The 25,770-nt window shown below is 40.1% G+C and overlaps 2 protein-coding genes across 14 annotated transcripts; one reads left to right on the forward strand and one right to left on the reverse strand.

The window, feature by feature from the left end:
- Positions 1-369: 369 nt before the first annotated feature.
- On the reverse strand, positions 370-22,913 carry LOC113136261 (uncharacterized). Of its 11 annotated transcripts, none has more exons than XM_026316916.1 (7): positions 22,853-22,900; positions 5,554-5,644; positions 5,006-5,062; positions 3,865-4,230; positions 2,388-2,627; positions 1,555-1,654; positions 371-1,258 (listed from the first exon to the last, which is right to left on the reverse strand). In XM_026316916.1, the coding sequence occupies exons 3-7, from the start codon at positions 5,055-5,057 to the stop codon at positions 1,198-1,200; spliced, it is 819 nt and encodes a 272-aa protein (XP_026172701.1). In that variant the 5' UTR covers positions 5,058-5,062; positions 5,554-5,644; positions 22,853-22,900; the 3' UTR covers positions 371-1,197. The 11 variants fall into 11 exon arrangements, with proteins under 11 accessions (XP_026172704.1, XP_026172703.1, XP_026172701.1 ...); XM_033325596.1 differs by lacking the exon at positions 22,853-22,900 and adding an exon at positions 8,452-8,671; XM_026316915.2 differs by lacking the exon at positions 22,853-22,900 and adding an exon at positions 8,529-8,675 and having other exon boundaries at positions 372-1,258.
- On the forward strand, positions 8,077-19,006 carry LOC113136229 (uncharacterized). Of its 3 annotated transcripts, XM_026316850.1 has the most exons (9): positions 8,077-8,205; positions 8,376-8,431; positions 11,647-11,994; positions 13,159-13,425; positions 14,495-14,782; positions 15,124-15,237; positions 15,392-15,447; positions 15,605-17,470; positions 17,800-19,006. In XM_026316850.1, the coding sequence occupies exons 2-9, from the start codon at positions 8,392-8,394 to the stop codon at positions 17,827-17,829; spliced, it is 3,009 nt and encodes a 1,002-aa protein (XP_026172635.1). In that variant the 5' UTR covers positions 8,077-8,205; positions 8,376-8,391; the 3' UTR covers positions 17,830-19,006. The 3 variants fall into 3 exon arrangements, with proteins under 3 accessions (XP_026172635.1, XP_026172637.1, XP_026172636.1); XM_026316852.1 differs by lacking the exon at positions 15,124-15,237; XM_026316851.1 differs by lacking the exon at positions 8,376-8,431 and having other exon boundaries at positions 8,109-8,205.
- Positions 22,914-25,770: the final 2,857 nt, after the last annotated feature.

Consider the following 25,770-nt stretch of genomic DNA (forward strand, 5'->3'; position numbering starts at 1 on the left):
GGCATGCACATACAAACTTTAGCAGTGGATGTATTCCACTCTGATCACTCCAGAGTTTATTTGATTTTCATAATATTTAATCATTGTCTTTTCCACCTCAAGACACAGCCTCAGGGAGCTATAAACTGTATCTATTCTTGGATCAGTTTAATGTCGGGCAGTATTGAGGACTTTTTTAGCTGCACATGGAGCAGCTTTTCTTTGATATATTTTGTAATATCACCATAGAAAGTAAAAATAATTCTTGGCTAAACCTCCCAAAGGCACACCTAAACTTTCATGGCAGATGTTCAATAGCTTTTTCCTCCCACAGCCAGTATAACATGTCCTCCATTGACCACTCGTGCTTTGCTTCCGTTTCCTCCATGTGTCTCTGTAACTTGGCAAATGTAACAGTTGGAGCGGTTACAGGGTTCATGTCTTACGTAGTGTGACAGTGAAGATCACTAGAGGAGATAATGATGTATCCAGTCTTATCTTTCACCCACAATCTGCAGTGTCTGGACGAACACCAGGAACATTTTAACAATGGGGAAAACAAAACTTAACAGGAATAAAATTACCATCAGAAGTTTAATACCCAGTGGGTCGGGACCACTAAAATACAACATATTAAGCTGCATTCAGTAAAAAAACAGGAATTACTTTTAAGGTCTACAACAAGCAAATCGGAAATCAGCAATTGGATTACAGTCTCAGAGGAAAAAAAACTAAAAACAATAAGGAAAATATAGGAGTTAAAAGCAAAGCCATTTCTGTGGATTTATTTTGAAGGTGTTTTGTAGTTTAATGTGCCAGACTGGCACCTTTTCCAATTTCTTCAGGCGACCTGTTGACTCTAAGTTTCTCTCACATTCTGTGCCGGGACTTTATTATGAATGCAATTACAGTACATTTATAAAGAGTGCAAAGCTCATAGAAGCTTACAAAATGATCAGGGCTTTTACTATTAAATATGCAGTATCAGGTGCTAGAGCAGGAAGCAGTATAAAACATTACTGGCACTTCAAGCTGAATATCCATTTTCTTGGTATTTGTATTTGCCAGCAAGCAGGTCGCTCTTCACATTGTTCCAATGCAGTGTAAGGTCATACTGCTCACAGGACAGGACCCCCCCCCCCCCCCACGCTCCTCCTCCAATTCCTGTTCTTGTATTTGAGGCATCTGAGCAGCAGCAGTGAAGCTTTAGGCCCTTTTTTAGACAGTGTCATCCAAATGTTCTTGCAGCCTCTCTCCTCTGTTATTGTTCCTTTGTCTCCTAAAAAGAAACCAAGTGTTCAGTTTAGATCAAACAGCAGTGACAAGCCATACACTGGTTCAAGTAAACATGACAATTGGTTGTGTCAGCAGACACAGTCTGGCCTGCCATACCTCATGTGTGTCATGTAGGCCTATTGTGTGGGAGGATGCTAGCTGTAACACCTCCTTTTCTCTCTTTTCAAAGCAGCTACTACCAGTGTTTTATTTTCTCTTTGTGTATGGCTTTATCATCTGAGCATAGCCCAGAATGAGATTTGTGTCTGTGCCTGCCAGTGCCTATGTGAATTACTGTACCTCCACAGTAGAAATGTCAATGCTCCTCCAAACAGCAGCAGGAGGATGAGACACGCTACCACAGCTGCTGTTGTCCCTCTGCCCTCTGTCTCACAAGGTACTGCCAAGCAGGAAAAAGACACTCATTGAGGGGGGAAAAACACAAGTTATCTGACATGGCCACTCACAAAGCCCATAAAGGTCCACAGCAACAAGTCTGTACAGTCACTGAACTGACTGGAACAGGAGCTAACAGTAGGTATCCTAAAATACCCTGATTGTCTTTGGATCATCACGCTTCTTGGCAGAAACAAAGAATTGCATTTGTCTCGCCTGTTTAGCAGCAGTAGCAGCAGTGGCAGCAGTGATTTATTGATCGTGCTGTGGAAAATCCTTTATCACAGAAACACCACCAGAGATACAATACACACAACAAAAGGTAATCAGGATCTGGCTCAGACACAAGGCACGGTATATAGGATTCGATTTCTGAATATCCACGGTACACCAGCTGACTTTAAATAAGATATCAATAAGTCACATTTACATCTCAGCAGCTATCTTTAAACCAATAAGGATTAAGCATTAGTATAATCTCATATCTCTTTATCTGGTGAAATAAATGTTTAGAGTTTAGGGAAACTACAAAGTCAGGTGGTAATACTTGTTACCTCACCCAGTACTTCACCATTCCTTTGATATTACATGTTTTTCTGTTCACATATTTCCAATATATCATTTAGTGAAAGCAAAGTTAAATAATACAGTAACTGCAGTTTACTACTGAAAACTGCTCACAGCTCATTTCTAAACACACTATAGCTGGTTCCAAACAATATGGTGTCAGTTTGTACCTGCGGTGTATGTTGCAGAACTGTAGCCCAGTTTGTTGCTAACCATGCAGGTGAAATGGCCACAAATAGGAGTCATGGCCACAGACAGCGTCGTTCCATCTTTGGAGACAGTTCCCACAGAGCTGGAGATGGCAACTCTCTCATGGAACCAGCTGAAGTGGGGATCTGTCCCCCAGGCCTCACCACAAACCAGTGATGAGTGTGAGACATTAATGCTGACCGAGACGTGGTGCACTGCCTCTGGACATGAACAGAAGTGAGAATAAATACGAAAAGAATTTATAAGTATAGAGGTAGATGTGTTTAACCATAGGCATCTATCTGTTGTACAGTAAGAATAATGGCACATGGCTGTTCAAGACAGTCTAAGACAAAGAATCATGAGAGACATTTAACGCTGCCAGGAGAAACTGGCTCCGCTTCCGAGACGAGCGAGTGAAGCATAATGTCGGAGAATGGGATGATGGAGACAGTGGAAGCTGAGAGAGCAGATGTGGAGAAGAGGGGAGCTGATAAATTGATACTGGGAGAGCACCAGATGAGAGTAAAAGCAAGGACGCTCTGACTAGAGAGCTCCAGCGAGGCTGAACTCATCTAGAAGCACAGGAACAAAGAGAGAGACCTGGAAAGCAAAGCCTATAGGCAAATTTAATTTCAAGAGTTTCATTATTAAATGAGACATTTCCATCAGAAAGAAACAATGCCTGCTGGCGTGAAATTAAAGCACATTCATTATGCTGTTGGTAATTGTTGGAATTAACACTAGAAAGGCCAGGACACAGATAGCTGATGAGTCTTTGAAATATTTATGCTTTTTTATTATCACTCTTACACAGCCTATATGAGACTGGATTGCTAAATAAACTGCCGCTGTGGTATTTTTTTTTTTTTTTTTTGGCTTGCTGGTTCCATCTAACAGCACCATCCATTCACCTTTCCAACCTTGGAGAAATCACCTGTAGTTAGTGCTGAATCCTATGAATCTTTACTAAAAAAGCCAATTTGGGTTTAAAAGGATTGCTGTTTGCATGACCTGCATACACTATAAACCTCAGCTTTAGGTCATCACACATTAAAAGTCCTTATGATTCTCAAAAAAATGGAAATTGAACATTTGCAATTCCACTACAACAGGGTAAACTATAAAAGATGACTGATGACTAAATCTTCAAATCCTCAAAATGTTAACATGTTCAAATAGTGATCCTTTTCATTTGTAAACAATATTAGAGAGAATCTTTACACTTCATTTCAGCTTGAACATGCCTCTGTCACAAATTCCAAAAATGTATTCAATGTGCTGTTGCCTCACACCTTTGGGGTGTGGTGTATCAGTGAACAAATGTTTACAGACAGAATTTTCTCTAGAGAAAGGAAAGTAACATAATTTTACAAAGTAAAAGCAATCTTTAAAATGATTAAATAATGACCTTCACAATAAATGCCTCCACGTGCTGCATATCATAGCATATCATACCATATTCCCTGACAATGCAGTGTGCGGTGGTCTTGGCTCCTGAGTGATCTGTCACAGTCACAGCATACACGCCACTCTCTGCTCTGGTGTATCCATTAATCTGAAGTGTCGTCTCCTGCTGCTCCATGTTCACGTGAATGTTTTGCTTTGTACCAGCACACTTCAGACGTCCACCAGAACACGTGGCCAGTGTCACTCTCACGGGACTAACTCCAGTTTCAGGTTCTCGTTCCCATGTTACCATGGAGACCTCTTCAAGGGATCCCTGCTCAATCCGGGCTTTCAGAACCAGATTGGAGCCAGGGATTACGTGCACAGGCTCCTCGTTGGTGATATGCACTGCCATACACTGGAGGCCACATGGCACTGAGAACGGAGATTGGACCAGTTGTTATTGCATGGTCATCAGTCTGGTGCTTACATACTCATACAGTACATATATTTCTATTTAGCCGACCCAGAGCATTTCATATTCATCAGCTTAGGCCTTTTGGCTTCTGGGGGTTTGCATTATTTGGACAGAACAGGGATCTAATAAAACAAACAGTGGCATGATACTTCATCTCAATCGTAGACATGCACTTTATGAATATGTATGGCTGCTTTCTGTCAAACAATGTCAAGTGATGATTTATATTGCATGACAGCCATGCCTAATGTGATATCCATCAAACCACATCAAAATCCTAAAATCTGTGTCAGAACTGCAGTGGACCTTGTAAGTCTGTGTACTTTAACTATGAACAGTATTAATCATGTGTCTTAACTTGACAGGCCAGGGATGGAGGTGACAAAAACAATGAGGCTAGGATAATTTATGCAAAAGGAAGTGTACACAAGCTCTTTTGCATTTGCTCCAGGGTGCAATGTCTAAAGGGTGCTGTGATCTTTTAATAATATTCAAAACTTAAATTTAAGTTCATCTCAACTGGAATGATTACAGCAAACCTTTTTCAGTGTTCAAGGACTAGACGTTGAAAAATTGTGGGCCTATCATTTAACGTATGTTGTTGGCTTTCTCTCACACACACACACAAACACAAAACGTATTACAAATGATTTCCTCCTGTTCTTTCTGTAGTTTTCAACTGTTTTTTTCCCTAGAAATCATCAGGATAGTGGTGACAACAAAAAGCCTTACTCAATAGAAGCAGTGGGGTAACTTTCCAGCACAGGAAATAATGTAGATCCATAACACCTGCTGATGTAAACAGAGAACAGAGACAGGAATTTGTCCATGACCTCAGCAATAGCACACCATTTCCTCCGTACTCATGCAGCAGGGGTGCCACTACAGCAAGAACAATAACACCACCTCCAGAGAAAATGTGAATTTAAAATTAGAGCAAAAATAAAACAATTAAGGCAGCCTGTCCCTGTTTTATAAATGTAATCCAAATGTTTAAGGTATTCTTTTTTTCTCAAATTATTTGTGAATTATCCAATGAACAACAGTATTGGCATTGCAGGCTGCACTAGAATCAGAAGTTGGAACAAAACAGGGACAGGCATACTGCCAAAACCAAAATGAACCTCCTCAAGCACAGCTGCTACAGCGAAACATAAAGAGGAGCCTCTGATAACAATGCACAACCCAAGAACAGAACCAGTCTGCATGTATTAAATACAACCTGGAATTCCCTTTGCAGTTTATGCACAACAAACCCCCCCTGAGTGGGATTCACCTACCTCTCCAAAGTCGAGACAAACAATCTGGTTGAGCCAGATTTCTTCACTCTGTGTTCACTTTGTCAATAGTGGAGCTGCAGTGAAATTCACTCTGTGGGTAGATTTATGGCCCAAAATAAAACAATATCTTCAAAACAGTTGTCATTGCATTGTGAGAAATAATCTAATAATAGATGACAGTTTCAGATGTACAGCTGTTACTGCAAACAACATCGAATGAGGTAAAGCTAAAATGTTTTGGGACCCTTTTCTCCTGTCCTTTCTCAGCTTGTCAGGTCCAGTCATGTAGGCGTCACTTTGTTTTTAAGCAGTGCCCCCTCCCCAATTCCTCCGTTTTCCTGTACACTGAAGTGTTACTTCTGCTTTGTGTTTTACATAAGTGAACTTTCCATTGTAAAATCACCCCTCCTTAATCCCCCGGCCCCTGTCTTTGACCTGTGTCCAAGCACATGTTCTCACAACAATATCACATGGTTGGTTTAGAGTTTTCACACCACTGTTGTAAAATAGAGATAAAATGCATTAGTATTCTTTTTAAAGGGAAACCAATGACAATGTTGGACCTCAGTCTCATGAAAAAGGCTTTGTACTACAGGCTTCTTATACAATACAATCACTATTTGTCCTGCAGACACAATGCATTGTATTGACTTTCCTTTGTGATGAGGACATAACACATGAATTTCTCTATTCTTATTATTTTCTTTCTAGGCTTGTCCCTCACACATAACTACAAAACACCTCCGGGCCTGTAAATGGGAAATCTGATGACTATATCTTTATTTCCTTGGGAGAGTTCAGTTAGTCTGTGTGATGCCAGAGTGAAGACATTTAAACTCAACATCTGTTTCATTAACAGCCACCGTGGAGCTTAGTGGTATCACACTGAAATAAAGTACAGATTTTTTTTTTTTTGTGCTTATTTCTAACATATAAATCAGTATTTAAACTGGCTGCACACACACTCCAAAAATCTTCCATCAAACAAAATGACAAAACTGAAAACTCCAAAACGGCTTCTAAAAAGACATTGAGTTGAGCTTGTTTGTCAGTGACACAGCTCCTTAACACTACTGGAAATGTAACATTACTTAATTCAGGCCTAGCTCTGCAGTTTCTCACTTTAGGAAATGTATCCTGGGGCACAGATATAACAAGTGATTTAAAACTGATTATAAATCCATTTGTCTTTGTAGAGGATTTATGAATAATCATGGGAATCACAGCTGTGGCTCCCACTGAGTTTTTAGTCTACAGAGGAGTGCTGTTAGCTGGAATTAACCAGTGGGTGGCACTAATACAACATCTGAGAGACATCAACACTTTGCTCTCCTATCAGCCTCTTTTTTTCCACACATCATCATACGCTTCTGAGTCCATATGCAAAATAATTAGTTTCTGGCTTTGCTTCACATTAATCCATATAATTGCACAAGTGAGCAATTTAGCAAAGGACTGAAAATACAAAGATGGTATTGCATCATATAATTTCATCAAGCACCTCATAAGATCACAGCTGCCATGTAGCACTGTAAACAGTATTAATAAAAATGACCTTGAATCATGAATGTCAAATGGAGCAATCACCATTTTGAGAAAATAAAACGATTATGTTCTGAAATCTCTGGTGATATGATCTCTGCATGACTGCTATGTGTGTCCACTGCATCTCAGTGTCCATCAATCTGAATTCCATTCATCTAAAAAAGTAATAGATTAGAAAAATGTGTTTAAATCTATTGGCTTAACAGGTTCTGATGTTCTTAGAACATATTGTTGTAATGAGTGCATTGTAAAAATATCCAGTATTATACTTATGTTTTGGTATGCAGTCCTTATTATGCTATGATATCATTAAATACATTAGTTTGAATAAACAAGGCAGAATTTTGAGGTAGTTGTACTTTGGTGTTGCTGTATAAAGTGATAGCAGCATTAAAATGAGTTTTAGGTATGCAAAGCCCTAAGTAAAAATATCCACACAACAATGTAATAACGATTACAACAGTCTAATAAATCCAGTAAAAGGAAAGGTAACGTGCCGACTGTGATTTATATTACCACGCACCGCCTTTTTAGTTAATTATTGTCAGTGCATATCAGCATTTTACTGCTGTGGAGATAATGTTAAGTACTTTATGTACACTTAGGGAGTTTCACTGACAGCAATGTGCTGTATTTTGTTAATTTAATCTTTTTAGTTAGAATTGAATCCAGATATTTAGTCAACTGCCTTGCAATGGCATAAAATGTATGATGTTTTCTTCAACAAATCTACTTTCACACCACAGTCCTCAATGGGCAGTTCTGGGTTTGTTAGATCCAGTGTTTTAGTGTTCATGAATTTTAATTATAATGTTAGATAGAACACCGGATATGAGTGGTTTAGAGCTGATGTGAAAAAAATATGATTTGGTTAGTTCATGTCTCCGTCAAAAAATAGGATTCTGGATTCTTCTATATGTACGTTAACGTAGCTTGAACTTCCGGGCACTGGTTCATTTGTCGCAGGTTAAAAGCTGCGGTTCTTTTAAGAGGTGTGTCATTGACAGGTGTGAAGAAATAGGAAGTAAAGCCAGTTGTTTCCTTTGACAGATACGGATCCGTGTTTTGGCACAGAAATAAACATGAAGTCAGACAGAAAAGGCAGCGGTAAGTTGTATAAAGCTGATATTACAGATATTATCGCTGCTCGGGACAAAACAGTTTTTTGTTGGCTTTGTTTTCGTCAGGTAGACTGAAGTAAAGAGTAGTGCAGTAATAATAAGCGGGCTGTTGACGAAAAATCATTTTGTGTGTTAAAGAGTCTAATCTCTCTGCAGACCGGCCAGACTGACAATGAGACAACCTTTGCTTCTTACCAGTCTGTCACTGGCAGGTAAAACAATTTGCACTTACAGTTTCTTCTCTTCCTCTTCCGAGATTAACGTTCAACCATTTCACAAAAGTCTCAGATGAATAGATTCTGTTTTTACCGTGGGGAAAACAAGCCAGGGCTGTGTAGCTGCGGTATTCCTGGCACGTTTACAAAACAATCCTACTCCAAACACAGACCTCGCACTTAGACCTGCGCTGCTCCATTCCGATCTGTGCACCAGCTACGGACTGACGTGATGCCTTCAGGGCCTCCTCCAAGGCTCCTGGCTGATTTGCATGCCTCTTGGTCATCTGTTCAAACAGTGAGGCTGGGCCATAAGTAGTCTATGAACACAGGAACAACAGGCTCTTTTGTTGTTCATGCATGAACAATGGTCCAGCTATTTGTACCGATACTCCACTGCACTGATAGAAAAAAATAATTGGTCTGAAATTAGCCTGTAGCAAACATCTCATTTTCTAAACTGGTCAAAAAATAAACACAGAAGTCAATTACCAATAACCTTTTTAAAAGATCAGACATTGTTTTTATTATGGACAATTTCTATGAAACCAAATCGACAGTAAACTGATTCTTTTGACAGTTAGTGTATGTGGAAATGTAAAATCCAATATGGTTTATTTTATTAAAAACATGACCAAGCGCTGTAGTTATTTATACCCTGTATGAAACAGCTTTAAGTATTCACAAGAGCTCAGTGACTTAATCTGCAACCAAAACTGCATGTTTGAATAACATTTGCTGAAACCCTGGTGTTTCAGATAATCACGTAGCCCCCACCACCACCCTCCTTTTTATATTTCAATAAAACTATATTTTGAGCAGATTCATGACTTTAGGAAAGTTGTAAATTGGCTTTGGGCTGAGTGCCACCAACTACAGACAAGTCAGGAAATATTGAGATACACGCTCATACATTGCTGCTTTTGGTCTTTTCATGTGGAGAATAACAAAATGGAAGAAAAATAGTCTTTCCTTTTAAGTGCCCTGCATTTTATATTCGTGAAGCTCTTACATAATGGGTATCAAATTAATCATGTATCTATTACAGTGGCATTAATGTTACCATCCTGAATTTATGTTTGTTAGTTTCTACATTGCTATAATAGCATTGGATGCATAAAAATGAATATGATCAAGCAACAAAGATCTACTTTTGGTAATAGTGCTGCAGCAGCAAGATGAGCAAAAGAAATTAGCACCAGGAATGTAAATTATATTTTAATTTGTTCATTAACTAAGGGTTGTTGTTCATGCATGAAAGATAATAATTAAAGTAATAATCAGCTACATTTTCATATTATTAAATATTCATTTTGAGGCTGTCTATTGACAATTGATATTGCACAATAATGATTCAACCCACACTGTTCATAAAAGTGTTTTGCCATTTCTATTCCAAACACCTCGAGTTGGTTCATTTTGGTGCACAAGAAGTGATTTATTTTACATTTTTAGGAATAGCTGTAGGTTTGTTAGAAATGGATTTGTAGAATTAACAGTTATTGCCATTAGACCCACCTACAGAAACCTAAAGTTCAGCAACAGAAAGTAAAAACTTTTCTGGCTGCCTGCAGTTAATCTCTTTGGTTTACAGTTTTATTGTCGCTTCAGTTTTACTACAAGCGTTGGCATGACTTCTGGGCAACAATCTCACCTAAATAGTTTTATATTACTTGTGTAGTTGTAAATCAACTGTAACCTATTCAATTCTGACTCTTATAGTCATATTTACAACCTGTTTCTGTTGCACTTGTGTTCATGCCTTGTAAAAACCATCCATCAGCATATGAAAGCATCGATACTCTGCTGTGTCATGGGTGTTTCTCACTTCTGACTCTTGTCTTAGGCCTTATTATCTGTATCACTGATACTTTTAGTGGAGCACTGACACACTTATTTCGTCTTTAACCTGAACGCAATCCATCTCGCTGTTGGCTCTTGTGAATTTATACTCTGCTCCCCTGTGAAAATTGTGTAAAGACAGTCCAGTGAGACTGATCAGAACCATATTGATTCGATTCACTCTAATTCATTGGCCAAAGCGTTTTTGTGTGGGTTTAGCTTTATATGCCAGTAAAAGGGCACTGAAAATTCATCCTGGTTTTCCTGCCTGAATCTGTAATAGCAAAACAAACAAGAGGGAGGATTGGCAGCCAAATACATAAACAGATTTTTTTTTTTTTTGTCTTCACTCACATGCACACTACAAATGGAAAAACACCATACAACAGTTAAATGTGTACAATCAGTCAATCAGTGGCTCTTTACAATAGTTTTTTTTTTTTTTTTTCAAATTGCCTGTGCACCACTAATTCTCTAGAAGAGTGGCTGCAAATGTGATTTTGGTTTAGCTTATCTTAAGTCACACTATTAAAAACCCAAACTAGATGTTTAGCTTTGGATCCCTTAGAGTAAAAAAACACTGCTTGAAATATACAAGGAATAATAAGGTGTGTACCTTACTAATGAGTTTTTACCCCTTGAGCTGAGCCTGGGTATGTATAGATTTTGTTGTTTGCACAGTATTCAGATCCTTCAGTAAAATTACAGAAGTATGAAGAAATGTTTCTTTAATGAAACAAGGCAAGGTGTCACAATCCCAGAAAAGTCCTGAGCCACTGCGATGGCCTAGTATCCTGTCCAGGGTGTAATCCTGCCTTTCACCCAAAGAGAGCTGGGATGGGCTCTGGCAGATCCCTGTGACCCTAATTAGGAATAAGTGGGTAGAGATAATGGATGGATGAAAGATTTTAGCCATGCTTGCAGTGTGGCCAGGCAGGGAAGTGTTGGTGTGTCAGATGCTTGGCGAACCAGATTGGTCTACTGTGAAATAGTTTCGCAACCACTGGATGGACTTCCCTGAAATGTGCTATTAATATTCTTACTACCCCCCACAGAATGAATTGTAAAAACTTGTAAAAGCTCCATTATGCCTATAGCTTTGAGTTGCTAGCATGGCTGTTGTTGTGGAATAACAATAATCACTTTTTTGACCTTAAAGAGTTATTTACCAAGTTTAGAAGGGAAACTACTTTTATCAGAACTTTTTCTATCTAGCGTAAGTAGTAGAATAATTAACGATCAAATAAGAACAGAAGAAAAAGAAACATGAGGTAACATAAAATGGAAAGAGAGTAATTTATTGAATATAGCATCTTACATGAGTGAATGTACTTCCCATCACTAATTCAAACCTTTTATTTTCTGTTTAGTCCTTCTGTCTGCCATCGTGCAGGCGCAGAACCCAGTGCCGATCCAGTTCCAGGCAAACCCAGTGTTGCTTCAAACTGGTACAGAGATAGTGTTCACAGTGCTGACCGTGCCTCAGATCCTATTCATGGAATGGCGGTACAAAGGAGACATCCTGGTGATTTGGACTGGAGGAGCGCCAACTTTTAACCCGGTGCCCCAGTTCCAGGGCAGGGTCACAATTACTGCCACCCAGCTTAAAATTGGAAGTGCCCAGCTCCGAGATGCTGGGAACTACACATTGACTGTAATACCCCTCGCTACCACAGGCCTGGCTGAAAACTCCGGATCAGTACAGCTGAGGGTGTTTGGTAAGAGATAAAGACATGTGCCTGTGAGTTCACTTTAGAGAGAAGAAGAACAGGAGGAGAGGGGAAGGAAAGGTGGGAGGAGTGGTGGACTGTGCAGAAAAGGGAGGTTTTGAGGGAAGCGATAATGTTAAGGAGGAACAGCAAGGAGTAAAGAGAGGAAAGGGAGGATTTGGGGAGTAAGAGAATTAGTCTGGGAGGTATAATGAAATTAGTGACCCATTGTAGGCGAGGTAAAATTAATGAAAATGGAGGAGGAGATGAAGCTAGTGGCTCAGGGCTTTATGCTAATTAAAACTCATTTGATATGCTCATGCTCTTAGATGTTTGATACTGTAGCAGTCTAAATGTAGCATTACATTTACATACACTATGTACAGTATTGGCATTCATTTACATTTAGGACTGTAATGGAGTCTGAACAGCTGAGTGGCTCTCTTCATTTGCAGTCATCCACCCACACTAGGGGGATGACGTATAGGCTTTCTCATCCCTGTTACCACCAGCACTAATGGAGTGGCAGGGTGACCAAATTGTTGGAAGCACTAGTCTATTATTGCCGAAAGGTCACATCCTCCAAACTCGCAACACCGAGCTCATGCCATCAACAGCCGAGTCCTTGAGCAAATCTCTCAACCTCCTACTGACTCACTTATAACTTACACTAGAAATGAGAGGCAGCTAAAATCCTAAAATATATAAAAAGCTACTGCTGAGTCACAGGCAAATGGAAGGTCTGTAAAATACCAGTGATTAAAGCTATTTGCTTAAATGTTTTTGTTTGTTTGCTGTTGCTGTCCTGGTTCCCTGTTAGTCACAGCCTCCTCCGTTCGTACGCCCCCTTATCTCCCTCTCCAATTATTTGACTTAGGCTGCCCGCCAAGAGGCATCTCGGCTACCACTCATACCGTCTGCCCCTGTATTCACCATCTGTGCTTCTATCTGAATCCTGTCCCTTCTCAGCTCTCACTTGCTTTGATTACAACAAATTATCCTCAACAGAATCATAAAACTGCCCTCTATTGTTCTGTCACTCCAACCTTTGAAGTGTGGTCTCTCACACTCTCATGGTCTATACAACAGTAATAATGCCTCCAGAACCCATTTCTGAGTAATTCTGCTTTTGCTGCTCTTTGGAGAAATATTTATTTTTGATTCTCCCTGTAGATGCAGTTGCTGGGGTAAATTTGGTTGTTCCCTCGGTGGCAGTGGAAGATGGAAATGTGTCTCTGAGTTGTACATGGACTGCTGGGACAGAGCTTACAGTGCAGTGGAGCAAAGATGGCACAGCCATCACTGCCAACCCCAGGATTACCATCTCACGCGGCTCTCTGATCATCAGCCCAGCTTTGCGGGGTGATACTGGGAAGTACACTTGTACTGTCAGCAACCCTGTGAGCGCCCAAACAGCCACACAGACCCTCACTATCTACTGTGAGTTTACACTGATCAAGACAAGTGACTACTAATCTGCTCTAGCCACTGCAAATAGTAGTAGCTTATCTGCTTATCCACACTGCACTGCATTTAGTGTGCTGAGTTGCACTTGCATTGCACAGGCCATTCCATCATGAACTTATTGTGCTCCATCTGACTTTGTCTTGATCTCATCACTATGACAGTAATATCCCGCATTACGCTGACTGCCATCTACTTTCCTGTTCTCTAACACCAAGCACAAGTTCCTTTACCAAAACACGTCAGATCATTTGGGTTGGTAAAAAGCCACTGGGATAAGCATGCCAAAACATTTGCACTTAAGCAAATGTAAGTGCCTGTAAGTCATTTTGAGTCACCACTACCTATGGTCACAATGCATTAATCAAAAGAGCTTAGCTTGATTGTAGAATGAATCCATGATATGACTATTATAGTGACAGTTTCAGTCTTGCTTTCTGATTGAGGCTCATAAAACAAGAGGTGCAACAAAAAATACATTTCATTATGATTCATCTCTTTGTTTTTAAATTAATTTGCTGCTTACTCTACAGATGGTACTTTCCAGAAGCTGAAGTGACAACTTTAAAATGGCATGTTTTCAGTCCAGACCTGAAGAATTTTAATATACAATAATATGAAACAGCAAAAAGCAGAAAATCATCACATTTCAATTACTTGGATTATTAATAAAAATTTACATTAAAATGAATTAGAATTTCTCACAATACTTTGTGAGATACACTTATTTAATAATCTGCTCATTTAGGTGTTTCTTAGCCTCTGCAAGATTTTGACTGCACAGAGCCCCTCACCTGACAGTCATATTCTACTGTAAATATAAATTGTTGACACACAGCCATTGCAATTTGTTGTGCAAACAAGGTCAAAAAGCTCACCAGTGTGGTTTAAAGTGGATGAAATGACTTAAACCCAAAAACGGCTAAATGTTAAATATTTTAGCAGAATATACAACCTGTGCATTAGAAACAGCTTTTTTGGAGTCCAAAATTTTCTTGTACTTTTTGATGCTGATGATAATATTGTCTGATCATCACCCAATCAGATGGCCCTGACACCCCTGTACTGACCAAGGAATCCTCAAAACAATGTGTTGGTGGAGGGGATGTGTTGGTGGGACAAGCGGTGCGGCTTACCTGTACATCTGCCTCACTGCCCCCTGCCCTCTTCTCATGGCAATATAAAGGGCAGCCTGTCACGCCCAGCCAGTCGGACAGTGGGATGTTTACCCTTCAGACTTTCACAACCAATCAGAGTGGCCAGTATGCCTGCATAGCCAGAAACAGCGTCACTGGACGCACATCGCAGCAGACGACTGCCTTGGCCATCGTAGGTGAGTTATGGTGGATGATGACCTCTCTGTGACTGATAATGATGAAGGTTGGTTTTGGACTCTGTCCCTGTATCTGTCTTCACGACAGGAGAGGGACAGAGTGGCTTCTGGGAGATTAATCTAGTGAGAATGTGGTCAAAGTCAGTCTTTGACTTTCACACACACTCTCTCCTCCTTTTTTTTAATTTCTCTCTTTCCTTTTCTCTTTCTGCTGTTATTTCATCATCCTTTTTTAAAATCTTCCCTTTCTCTGTTGTTTCTTTTCCTCCTCTTGTCTCTCTGAGCTCCATACTCACTATCTTTGTTAATGCTCCTGTTTGACACCATTCTTTCTGTTTCAGACATATGTCTCAGTGTAGGGGAAGTAGTGGGGATTGTGATTGGAAGTTTGCTGCTGCTGCTAATCATTGTGCTCCTCATCATATTCATTATTTATCTCATTCGAAGAAGGAGGGGTAAGTTTATATGTGCAATCCTGATCATATTGTTGGTCCACTCTTGCATTTCATTGTGTATTGTTTTGAGTCAAACACTTTATAAAAAGCTATTTGGTCAGGCATATTTGCTTTGACTAAAGTGATATTTCTTTTTTAATTTCTGTTACTACAGCACAGGGAGAGGATACTGTGGTCTCTCGGAAGACCAATCTAAATACCAGGCCTATAGTAAGCCATCGCAACAGTTTACATATAATTCACTATTGATTTTTGTCTTTATCTTGTCCATATGATGGTGCTAAAGGGTTTTTCACAAATTAACCTCCTTATTCTATCTTTTTCTCTCTACTCTCCCTTCCCTCATTTTTCATCTGCTCCCATTAAGCCTCCAGATCCACAACCTAATGGTGCAAGGGAATTGGGCCAAGGTCCCCAACCCCCCCTTTATCACACAAGCACACATATGCACCAACCTGACCTCTTACACACAGCCCTGCGTGAAAGACATAATAACCCACAAACGCTGCCACTGAACAGCCTGCATAACTCTGACACACACCAACAAATTAGTCGAACTCACACAAATGGACTCCTACAAAATGCAATTCAGAACACTAATTCATACCCACACAATGGCATTGACAACCCAGCTTTCATGCACAGTAATGCTCAGAATACAAACACACTGCCAAACACACAGCAGCAAAATCCGAACATTCTCATACAAGCTGGCACTGCCCAAGGCACTGCCCAGCCGCCGGCAGTCCATGTCAGCCTTAACACGCTGCCACCAACTGCTGAGCAAAACAGTAATGCACAAATGCCCACCATTAATGTCAATCTTAACTCGTACTCAACTCATGGGCAACAGATTCAGCAAGACAGCTCATTACCTCTTACCAATACAGCAAATAATGCTCCACAGACCCAACAAAACCTGATGCAAGGAGAGCAGTCAAATCCCAGAGGAGGAAGTGGCCAGTCCTATCCTAATGGCCCCCGAATGAATGGCCACACAAGTCATCAAGCTCAGCCTGGACTTATCCCAACTGGATACACACACTATAACAGTCATAACACTTTTCAACAAAATGCCAATACACAGACCTACCAGCAGGACACAGAGCCGCGTAACAGGTCTGACAGAAATTCAGGAAGACGCAATGCCACCCCAAGCTCTACTCGTCAACAGATCCCATGGGATCTCCTTCGAGGGACACCAGCTTATCCCAGGGGCACACTTCAAAGAGAGTCCTTTTCACCTGACTTGTACTCTGACTCTACAGACTATACTGTTCATCCTCCCATACGAGAAGCAAGAACACTAAATAGATCTCAGCCTCAACAAACCACTTCTCAGAGCAGAACTCCAACCAGACAAGATGTACCATCAGTAGACAGACAGACACGAAGTCGTTTGGATGATCGTCCCCTCAGAATACCACAGCTTGAGCCTGCAAACCACACACACTCAAGTCCCCGCACACACAGGGAAAGTGCTCAGCAAGACATCAGAGATTTGCCTGGTAGCCAGACAGCCCTCAGGCATGAAGCCACACACAGCAGTAACCCCCAGGCACTGCCTCTCATGAGCCAGCAGGCCCCTGTAGGCCGCTCTGTTGTGTCACGAGAACCCACAACACAACTTGGAATGTCTGCACCATGGGGTACTGATACAAGAGCTCTAGCTGATCCTAATCACCTTCCTCAAGTAAACATGGCCCAGCAACATAGGGGAGTACCAATCCGAACATCAGCACAAGGCTTGGGCAGAGAGACACTGCCTGTCATACATCAATATCGCCAAGGAGGGACTGCTCCAGTCTCATACCCTTCTGCCCAGGTGAATCCCAGTAACCTAACCCAGACTGCACTTAAAGCCCACACTGAGAAGACTCAGACATTTCAGAATCGGAGACAACAGACTCAGGCTGCCCTGCTTCACCCTGGAGCACAGCCTATAGCTCCTGCCGCTGAGGCTCGGCACCCACCAACTCCTCCACCTGTGATACCACTCACACAGTTTCAGACCATTCCCAAGGAGCACAAGCAGCACAAATCTCCAATTAGAGGTCCTCAGCCCCCCAGACCTCCAGTTAACATACCAGTGGCTCAGCGACACCCACGGCACACGCTCAATGTGAAGCACCATCATCAACGTCCTGGAAATGGCCATATGCATGTCAGTGCCCACAGACATGCCCATGCCCCCACCCATGGGCACCCTGCTCACTTCACCCACCAACAGCAGGTGAGTGAGACAGAGCACTGTGGTTTGTCTGTGCCAAAAGATGCTATTGTTTGTTGATGTTACAGATTTCCATCACATAGCTCCAGCTCATATGTACACTTTCCTACATTGCCTTCTCAACAGTTTGTGCTTTTGTCAATTCTTGACAGCACCTTTAGGTGCATGTTGCATTCTTACAATTGACAGTCTTTTCTATGACATAAAAATGTATTTAGTCTTGGGTGTTTGTGACACTGTGGCAGTTTTTAAAAGGAGCATGATGTGTCAGAGGTTCTGTTTCTTCTCCTGCATGACATGTTGGCAATGAAGAGCTTGTTGTGTCTTTCTAGCAACAGGCTCACAGAGGGAGACCAAGATGATGACAGATGTCAGCAGACTACACTCTGCAACTGTCCTGCATCCACTGACATAAACAAACAGCTGACAGACATGATCCAATATACCACCAAGCAAGACTGACTACACAGGGTTTTGTTCTCAAAAAAGCTGTCATACCCTGGCACCTCAGTCCCAAAGTCAGTTCTTTTATATAAGAAACGAATGTGTCTCCCATGGGGATGATAAAACTTTTTTATGAATACAGTCCTGCTTTTTTTTGAACAAGAAATGACAAATTGTCTCCAAAATGAGGCTTGATCTGCCATTATTTTAATCAATGAAATGGAATAAGCTAAATGATACTGAATTATCTTTATAGAAACTGCTTCTGCATCAAAAACCTCTCTGTCAAAAAGCACACACACTGTTCTTCAGACCCACATGTATTATACTGTTTTGCCTTCTGAAGCACTGGTCATGCATCAAACTTTGCCAAGAGGCTGTTGAGAGAAGACATGTTCAGTGATCCATAGCTCCTGACCAAGCTTACATCCCTCACTGATTCATTGTCAAACCTAAACACTGCTACCTGTTGCGTTCAAGGTGCTTGCATGAATATCTCATTCTCTCTGACACGTAGGAAGATCTACAGTAACAGATACATTAGAATGAGAGGGATCCAGCTTCTGGGAAGAGTGATAATTATGTACAGAAACTAGGTGAAGGATTGGTCTTAATGTACAGAACTGTTTATTTTGTCTTTTGTTTACAGATAACTCTCATGACACTTCTCAATTAAAGGGATTTGACTCAGTGGTATTTTGAAGTAATGCTCAGCTAACTATGAGGGAGATCCCACAGATGGATGGGCGCCTGTTAATTAAATGTTTTTATGTGACAGAAAGGAGTTGGAAAACAATGACACCTGCAGATTTGAGTTGCCATGCTTTGTACTAAAACAAGCAATGGATAATGGTCGTAACTATATGTATGTTTTTATTTGTTTGTAATGGTTGTGTTATTTGAACTCAGAGGAAAACTACTTGTGGAAATTAATTATTTAGGTTGCACTAACTGATAACTAAGCTATTTTTTAATCCATAAATTTATATGGACTTATAACGAAAAGATGGTAATATATGACAAGACTAAACTCACTATCGAACCGATACTAACAAGCCAAAGCTGAAAGTGATATATCTCTGTGTTGTAGAGCATCATTGTTAACAAAAACACATCAGTCAGCCACACTGTTCTCAGTGACATGGTCTATCATTATGATAAACATGGCCACTGTTTATTTGACCAGATCACACATACATCATCCTGCTGCTGTAATTACTCACTAGAGCGCCAAATCTGTATTAATCCTGTCAAGTAAATGCACAGTTTACTATCCAGTATACTATGTAGCTAGTCCAAGGCATCACTTAGGCTTAAAAAAATGTATATTTGGGTATAGGGAAACTAAAATTACTGAGACAGACTAACGCTTGCTTTGGTTTTGTCTTTTCATGGGAGTTGTTAACACTAGAACAATATAGACTAATGCCAGCTTTATCCTTTAATAACAAAATACAGTATAAGAAGTCAACATTCAAATTTGATAAATACATAGCACATCTGGCAGCCACAGCTAAACATCTGGCGCATGAGATTTTCTTTGCTGCATTGAGAAATTGTGCTGTTTTTGAAAAAAATTAATTATAAATAGTTTATACAGATGTTCAATACCAATTTGAGATGCCACAAGCACAAACTTTATCTTGGCTTCTCAGAAAGGGATTGCACATGGTTTGGGATTTAATGGTTCCAGGATTTTATTTCATCAATAAAAATAATAAAGAATTTTCATCAGTATGTGTAACCTGGTGGATGTCAACAGCTGAATAAAACCAGCCAAACCAAATAACATTTAAATATGGCACACTGGCTTGTTATTTCCATCATATTCACACCAGAATGCATTTTGCTTCTAGTGTCAAAATAAATTCATTCTTCCACACATGGGTCTCTTTTCATTTGTGGTACAGAATATATTCACTTGCATGTTGACAGTAAGTCAGTCCACAAAGGCACCTATTTATTCTAGTGTTCCTCTGAATCAAAAAGCTGTTTGTAGTCTGAGCATATTCCTGTTCACTGTGTCTATAGTGCTAATTATGCATGGAGCCTGTGTACACCAAGCGCTGTTGTTGATTCTCCTCAGATAAATCTGTTCCTTCAGCTTGTTGTGGAGGTGCAGAGCGTGTGTTTGGATCACAGCTCCATCAGTCTCCCAATCCCCTGCTCCCACTTGTACGTCACCTCTGATGAACAGTCCTGCTGCTCACTATTGGAGACACTTCACGGTAGTCTAGCACTATAATGAGTGGAGATGGAGTGTATTTGAGTACCTGGTACTAGAAAAGGTTATGGCATTGCCATCCAGTTCCACATGAAAACTGTGATTTATGAAAAGTTTCAAGCAGTTTTACAAATGCAGTATTTTGCATACTATGCTATCTGCTGTCTTTGGAGTGAAGTGTATTGTTTATGGCCTAAACAAATGAAATTACAAGACGCTCTGTAGTCTTGAAAGACACAACACAGTAAACCTCAAATGCTGATGTGGCCACCTTTCCTGGGCCAATTTGCATGTAAATCTGCTTGTGTTGTTTTAGTATCCTGATTTACCTTGATTTAGTGTGACTGCAGCAAGTAATTGTAATTGTTTACGCATCCCTTTGGAAGCATAAATTAAAGGTAAGCATAACTCAAGTGAGGTGTGTGCAAATAGGGCATTTTTTTGTATTGATAAATTCTCATTTCGGTGTGTGTTGAACTGCAGCAGTGAGCTTTCCTGACTCGTGTGGAGGGAGCCAGCGCGGATTTAACTCAGGAGACTGCAATACATTTGCACAGAAAAACTTAAGACCACAGATGGCCAATATAATCCTAATCCAATTTTAATTTAAATGCAGTCTAGCTCAGCAGGTACACATATTTTCACAGATTTGATTGCAATTTATAGTATGAAATAACAAAAGAGCTGTCATAAGACCCAGACAGACTTTAGTTTAATTAACTAACCAAGCTCTCCAAGTGAGTAAAAAAATCCACCTTTTTCGCTACTTTTGCTCATTGCAATGACATTTTCTTCACAACCAAATGGGCAGAAGGAGTTCAGCCATGATAGTCCTTGCAATTCCATATTATTACTGAAATAAACAGGTGAGCTGTTTGAGCTCTATATGCCCATCCCTGTCAAAGTGTCCTTGAGCAAGACCTCAAGGCCACAGCTAAACATCTGGCGCATTGTTTATTAACCCCTGCCTCTGTGCACTGACCCTCTTTAGTGAACTAACATATGCATATACGTTGCACGGGGAAGTGAAATGAAACAAATTTATGATTAAACTTTACACACCAGGGTTGGTTAAAAAAAAAAAAATTTTTTTATTGTGACAGCATACCCTGAATTTATGGCTTCGGTCTGTGCCACAGTCATCCATTCTGTAACAAAATGTCCTTGAGCAGGACTGTGAATCCCCAAGAGTTCACTAACTGTAAATCACTCTGGATGGGAGGGTCTAAAATGTAGATCATACGCTGAAACCGCACTGGGACACCCAGCGACTACATAATTCCTTATCCCACAAGAGGGAGCCATGTGAGAGGATTTTTGAGGTTATCTATTGATCACTTTCCACAGTTTGTTCTCCTCAAGGCCTTCACCATCTGTGCAACTTTGATGGTGTGTGGTGAAATTAAAAACAAGCCATAGGCAAAATTATTCTTCTCTGTAATCCAGCACAGAAAAAACAGGGTAAAAAAAAATACAGTTGTATGCAGCAACAAGGAAATCCTCAGTTGTCACAGACTTGTTTATCGATGCTTAAAGGTGAACTGCTGCCTTCAGGGATACATATCAAACACAATAACTTCAAAGAGTTTTGTGTTTTATCATAATCTTTTGTTGATTCAATTGAGTGCATCATGTTATGTTTCATATTTTCTTGATGCTTTCTCTTTCAAATAAAGGCAGGCTCTTGCTGTTTCTCAGTGAAATAAACCATAGATGAATCTGAGCCCTTTAAGGAATTCATTGAAAGCCTATTATAGTTTTAAAATCCTCTTTGGTTTGAAAAATCAATAGATATAGGTACACAGCTTTATTTATACATGTTATCTGCTGATAAGAATAAAAATGGTCTGGTATTTTAGGGATATATTAAACATATATGACATGTTAGCTGCTTAGCATAGTGGACTGCAGGGAAGGAACTCCTGAAAATAAAACTAAGTAACACAGCAGCCAATTATTTCAAAGGAAACAGGTTCACGGTCCACAGGCTGAAACCACGGAGGTGGTCAAGATGGTACAAAACGTCTTTGATTAGATGCTCAAAGAAAGAGCATGTACCTCAAATTGTAGTGCAGATAGTTCATCTCATAATTAATCCATGTGTTGCAGCAAAATCCCAATTTAAGCAAAACCAAAGAAAGATCAGTGCACAAAACAGAGCAGATGCAGTAATCACTAAAAATACATGTGAGCCGCAAGAACTGAAAGAATTAAAATCAAATCCACTTAGTACTTAGCACAAGATGGGCTACTGTAGAGACATGGTGGCACAACATAGCTGCTTTTGTGAACGAATACTTGCTCCCTATGTAGATTTAAAGGTCTCAGGGTATATTCTGGTGATTACACACTAATGACAACATATTTATGAATACTATATTCCATTTCTGCTAATGCATCGATATAAATAATACACATTGAACCTTTAAAGTGGCCTATGTAAATTTTGCTCACTAACAGCATCTGTCACAGCTTATGACATTCAGTCATTAATACTAAATGCTAGTATATGTGGTATGTAATGTAGTAAAACAAGTAGAGAATAATATTAAAGTCTGTGAACGCTGAAAGTCAGAAATATTCATTAGACAGCAAAAACTAACATTTGCAAACACCAGGTAACATACAATGCACCAGGCAAAGTGACGCTGACTGGGTGAGGCCAGTCAGCGTCCCTCACCTCTCAATAGAAGAGAAATTCAAATATCTTAACATACCAATGCTGATGCATCCAGTAGTCAGCAAATCTGTGGCCACGGTGCAACACAAACTGCTCGCTGGAGTTTCAGTGAACTTTCTGTGTGCTGTTCATCATGTTTTGCAGGTAATAACAGGAAATGATGACTAAAAATAGAAAACTGAGCGTTTACTCTATCAGTTTTGCCCTGCTTCTTTGACAATGTCAGAGTCATTAAAAACAGGCAGGTGGCTTTCTCTCCTATGTGCTGTGTCTGCAGTGAAGACCTGCATACCTTTTATCGTAAGACTGTCAGTGGAGCTTTAAATACCCAAAAGGACAGAGGCTTTACTCTATTATTAGCTGTACTTATGTTTGCATAGATACATTTTATTCACTGTTTCAATGGTTTATGCTCCTGTTCTACTTGGTTATGACCGAAAAAATCCAAAATACTACTTCGCTGTAATCCACCTATCCTTTGTGTGTGTTTATTAACACAGAAACATTTGCTCATCAGTCTTGACAGGCACGTACTGCAGCCAGAGTGTTACCTTATAACTGCACAGCTGTGACGCTGCTCTGCTAGCTCATGTGCTGCAGATTGCTGTAAACTGTGGAGTCTGCTGAACACATTGAGTAATGATACCACTTTTTCTAAATTGCCTCATGTGGCCTTTCTGCACTGTTTACTATATGCACTTTCAACCACCATGCATACCAATTCAGATATCAGTAACCTGTTATCAACTGGTAGTAATTGTCAGGTGCTTGTCTACATCCCCTGCACCCTTGTTAAATACAGTATGTGGCCCAGTGAGCGAATGTGTTATTTGATATGGATGAGTTGCCCTACTTATTTGGGCTTAGCAATTCAGCCTGACTACTTTTACATTCTAAATATATCTTTGACATCCACAGTAGGAGTTCAGAATTTTTTTGACTGACAGACCAGTCAAGTTTAATAAATGTACCTCTCATTTAGCAACTCATTAAACATGTATGATCGCAGTAAGTCAGATTTGTTGCCACTAGTCTAAAAATAACCATAGTTTTAAAATAACATGTAACAATAAAAGTAAATAATAACATTGACAGTCTCTAAGGTTAACATCATCAAAAAACAAAAGAAACAAATGAAAAACCCAAAACACTTTACCTTCTTAATTTAGCCATGATTGGAATGGTTTGAAAATATCCTGAATATACGCTGGGAGAATCATTTGCCGTAGGTCTGTACTGAAATAAGTTCACTTCGCTTCATTAATTATAATTATCAGTAAAGTCTTTATTTATTTATTTTTCTAAACTAAACTTAATCCTGAAGCTGTACATGTCTTCATAGGCTCTGAACAAAATTAAAACCTGTGTGAATTACTAATACTGTGCGTATGAATTTTTATAAAAAGTTTGATAACATGCTGTAGAGATAATAATAACAAAAAGATACAGAAATAAACCTGTAATCAGATCATAGCCACTCCTGTCATCATGAGGACATCTGGTAAAAGGACATCAATGGCTGCTTGGTCTGCTTCACAGATAACAGAGCAAATCAAATCAAAAGAGCTGCCTTTTAAATCAAAGTGGCTACTCAGTCTGAGTGGTACAGGGAAAAGGGTGATGTAATATTCCTGAAACTATTAGTTGATCTGCTAAAGTCTAAAAAAATATTCTTTGCTTTATTCATGCATAAAAATTGCCAAGCCTTTGCTCTTTTCTATTTGTCAAATTATTAATTGGTTTTTGCTTCAGACTAAATCATTTATAAACATTACTTTAGGCTCTGCTAACCTATGCTTTGCTTTTGATAATAGTTGTGGCATTTTAAACTACATTATTAATCAGACAAATTACCTGATAATGAAAACAAACATTGGCTGCAGAAATTGTGAGCACCAGTATGTGTCTGTTTATTTTTTTACTTGACTTGTGTTGCAAAATGTGGCTCTGAGCGTCTTGGAATATCTCTGCCCCATTCAAAATGCCACCAGGCTGACAGATGAGGTTAGACCGAATCTCCATGGACTATGATGTTTGCAGATGACATTGTCATCTGTAGTGAGAGCGGGGAGCAGGTGGAGGAAAATCTAGAAAGGTGGAGGTTTGCTCTGGAGAGGAGAGGAATGAAGGTTAGCCGCAGTAAAACAGGGTACATGTGTGTAAATGAGAGGGAGTCAAGTAGAACGGTGAGGTTACAGGGAGTAGAGGGGAAGAAGGTGGAGGATTTTAAGTACCTAGGGTCAACAGTCCAGAGCAACAGAGAGTGGAAAAGAAGAGAAGAGACGTGTGCAAGCAGGTTGGAACGGGTGGAGGGAAGTGTCAGGTGTGATGTGTGACAAAAGAGTGTCAGCAAGAATGAAAGGAAAGGTGGACAAGACCAGTAATGTTGTCTGGTTTAGAGACAGTGGCACTGAGAAAAAGACAGGAGGCAGAGCTGGAGGTAGCAGAGCTGAAGATGTTGAGGTTCTCTCTGGGAGTGACGAGGATGGATAGGATCAGGAATGAGGACATCAGAGGGACAGCTCATGTTAGATGTTTTGGAGAAAAAGCCAGGGAAGCCAGATTGAGATGGTTTGGACATGTTCAGAGGAGGGACAGTGAATACATTGGTAAAAGGATGCTGAGGTTAGTGCTGCCAGGAAGGAGGCCTAGAGGAAGACCAAAGAGGAGGTTCTTGGATGTAGTGAAGGAGGACATGAGGATAGTTGGTGTGGGTGAGGAGGATACAGAGGATAGGGTTGAATGGAGGCGGATGATTCGGTGTGGCGACCCCTGAAGGGAGCAGCCCAAAAGGAAAAGAAGATTCAAAATGCCACCACTATGCTATGCGACCTGATGTTAAACAGGCCTTTGGGGGGAGTTAACTGTGACATTTACAAATTTTTACAAATTTTGGCAAAGTTCACGTATACTTTAATATTGCTCACTGTGATATATCTTTGACATATTTTCTCT

Source organism: Mastacembelus armatus, chromosome 16, assembly GCF_900324485.2.
Source record: "Mastacembelus armatus chromosome 16, fMasArm1.2, whole genome shotgun sequence".
Lineage (NCBI taxonomy): Eukaryota > Metazoa > Chordata > Actinopteri > Synbranchiformes > Mastacembelidae > Mastacembelus > Mastacembelus armatus.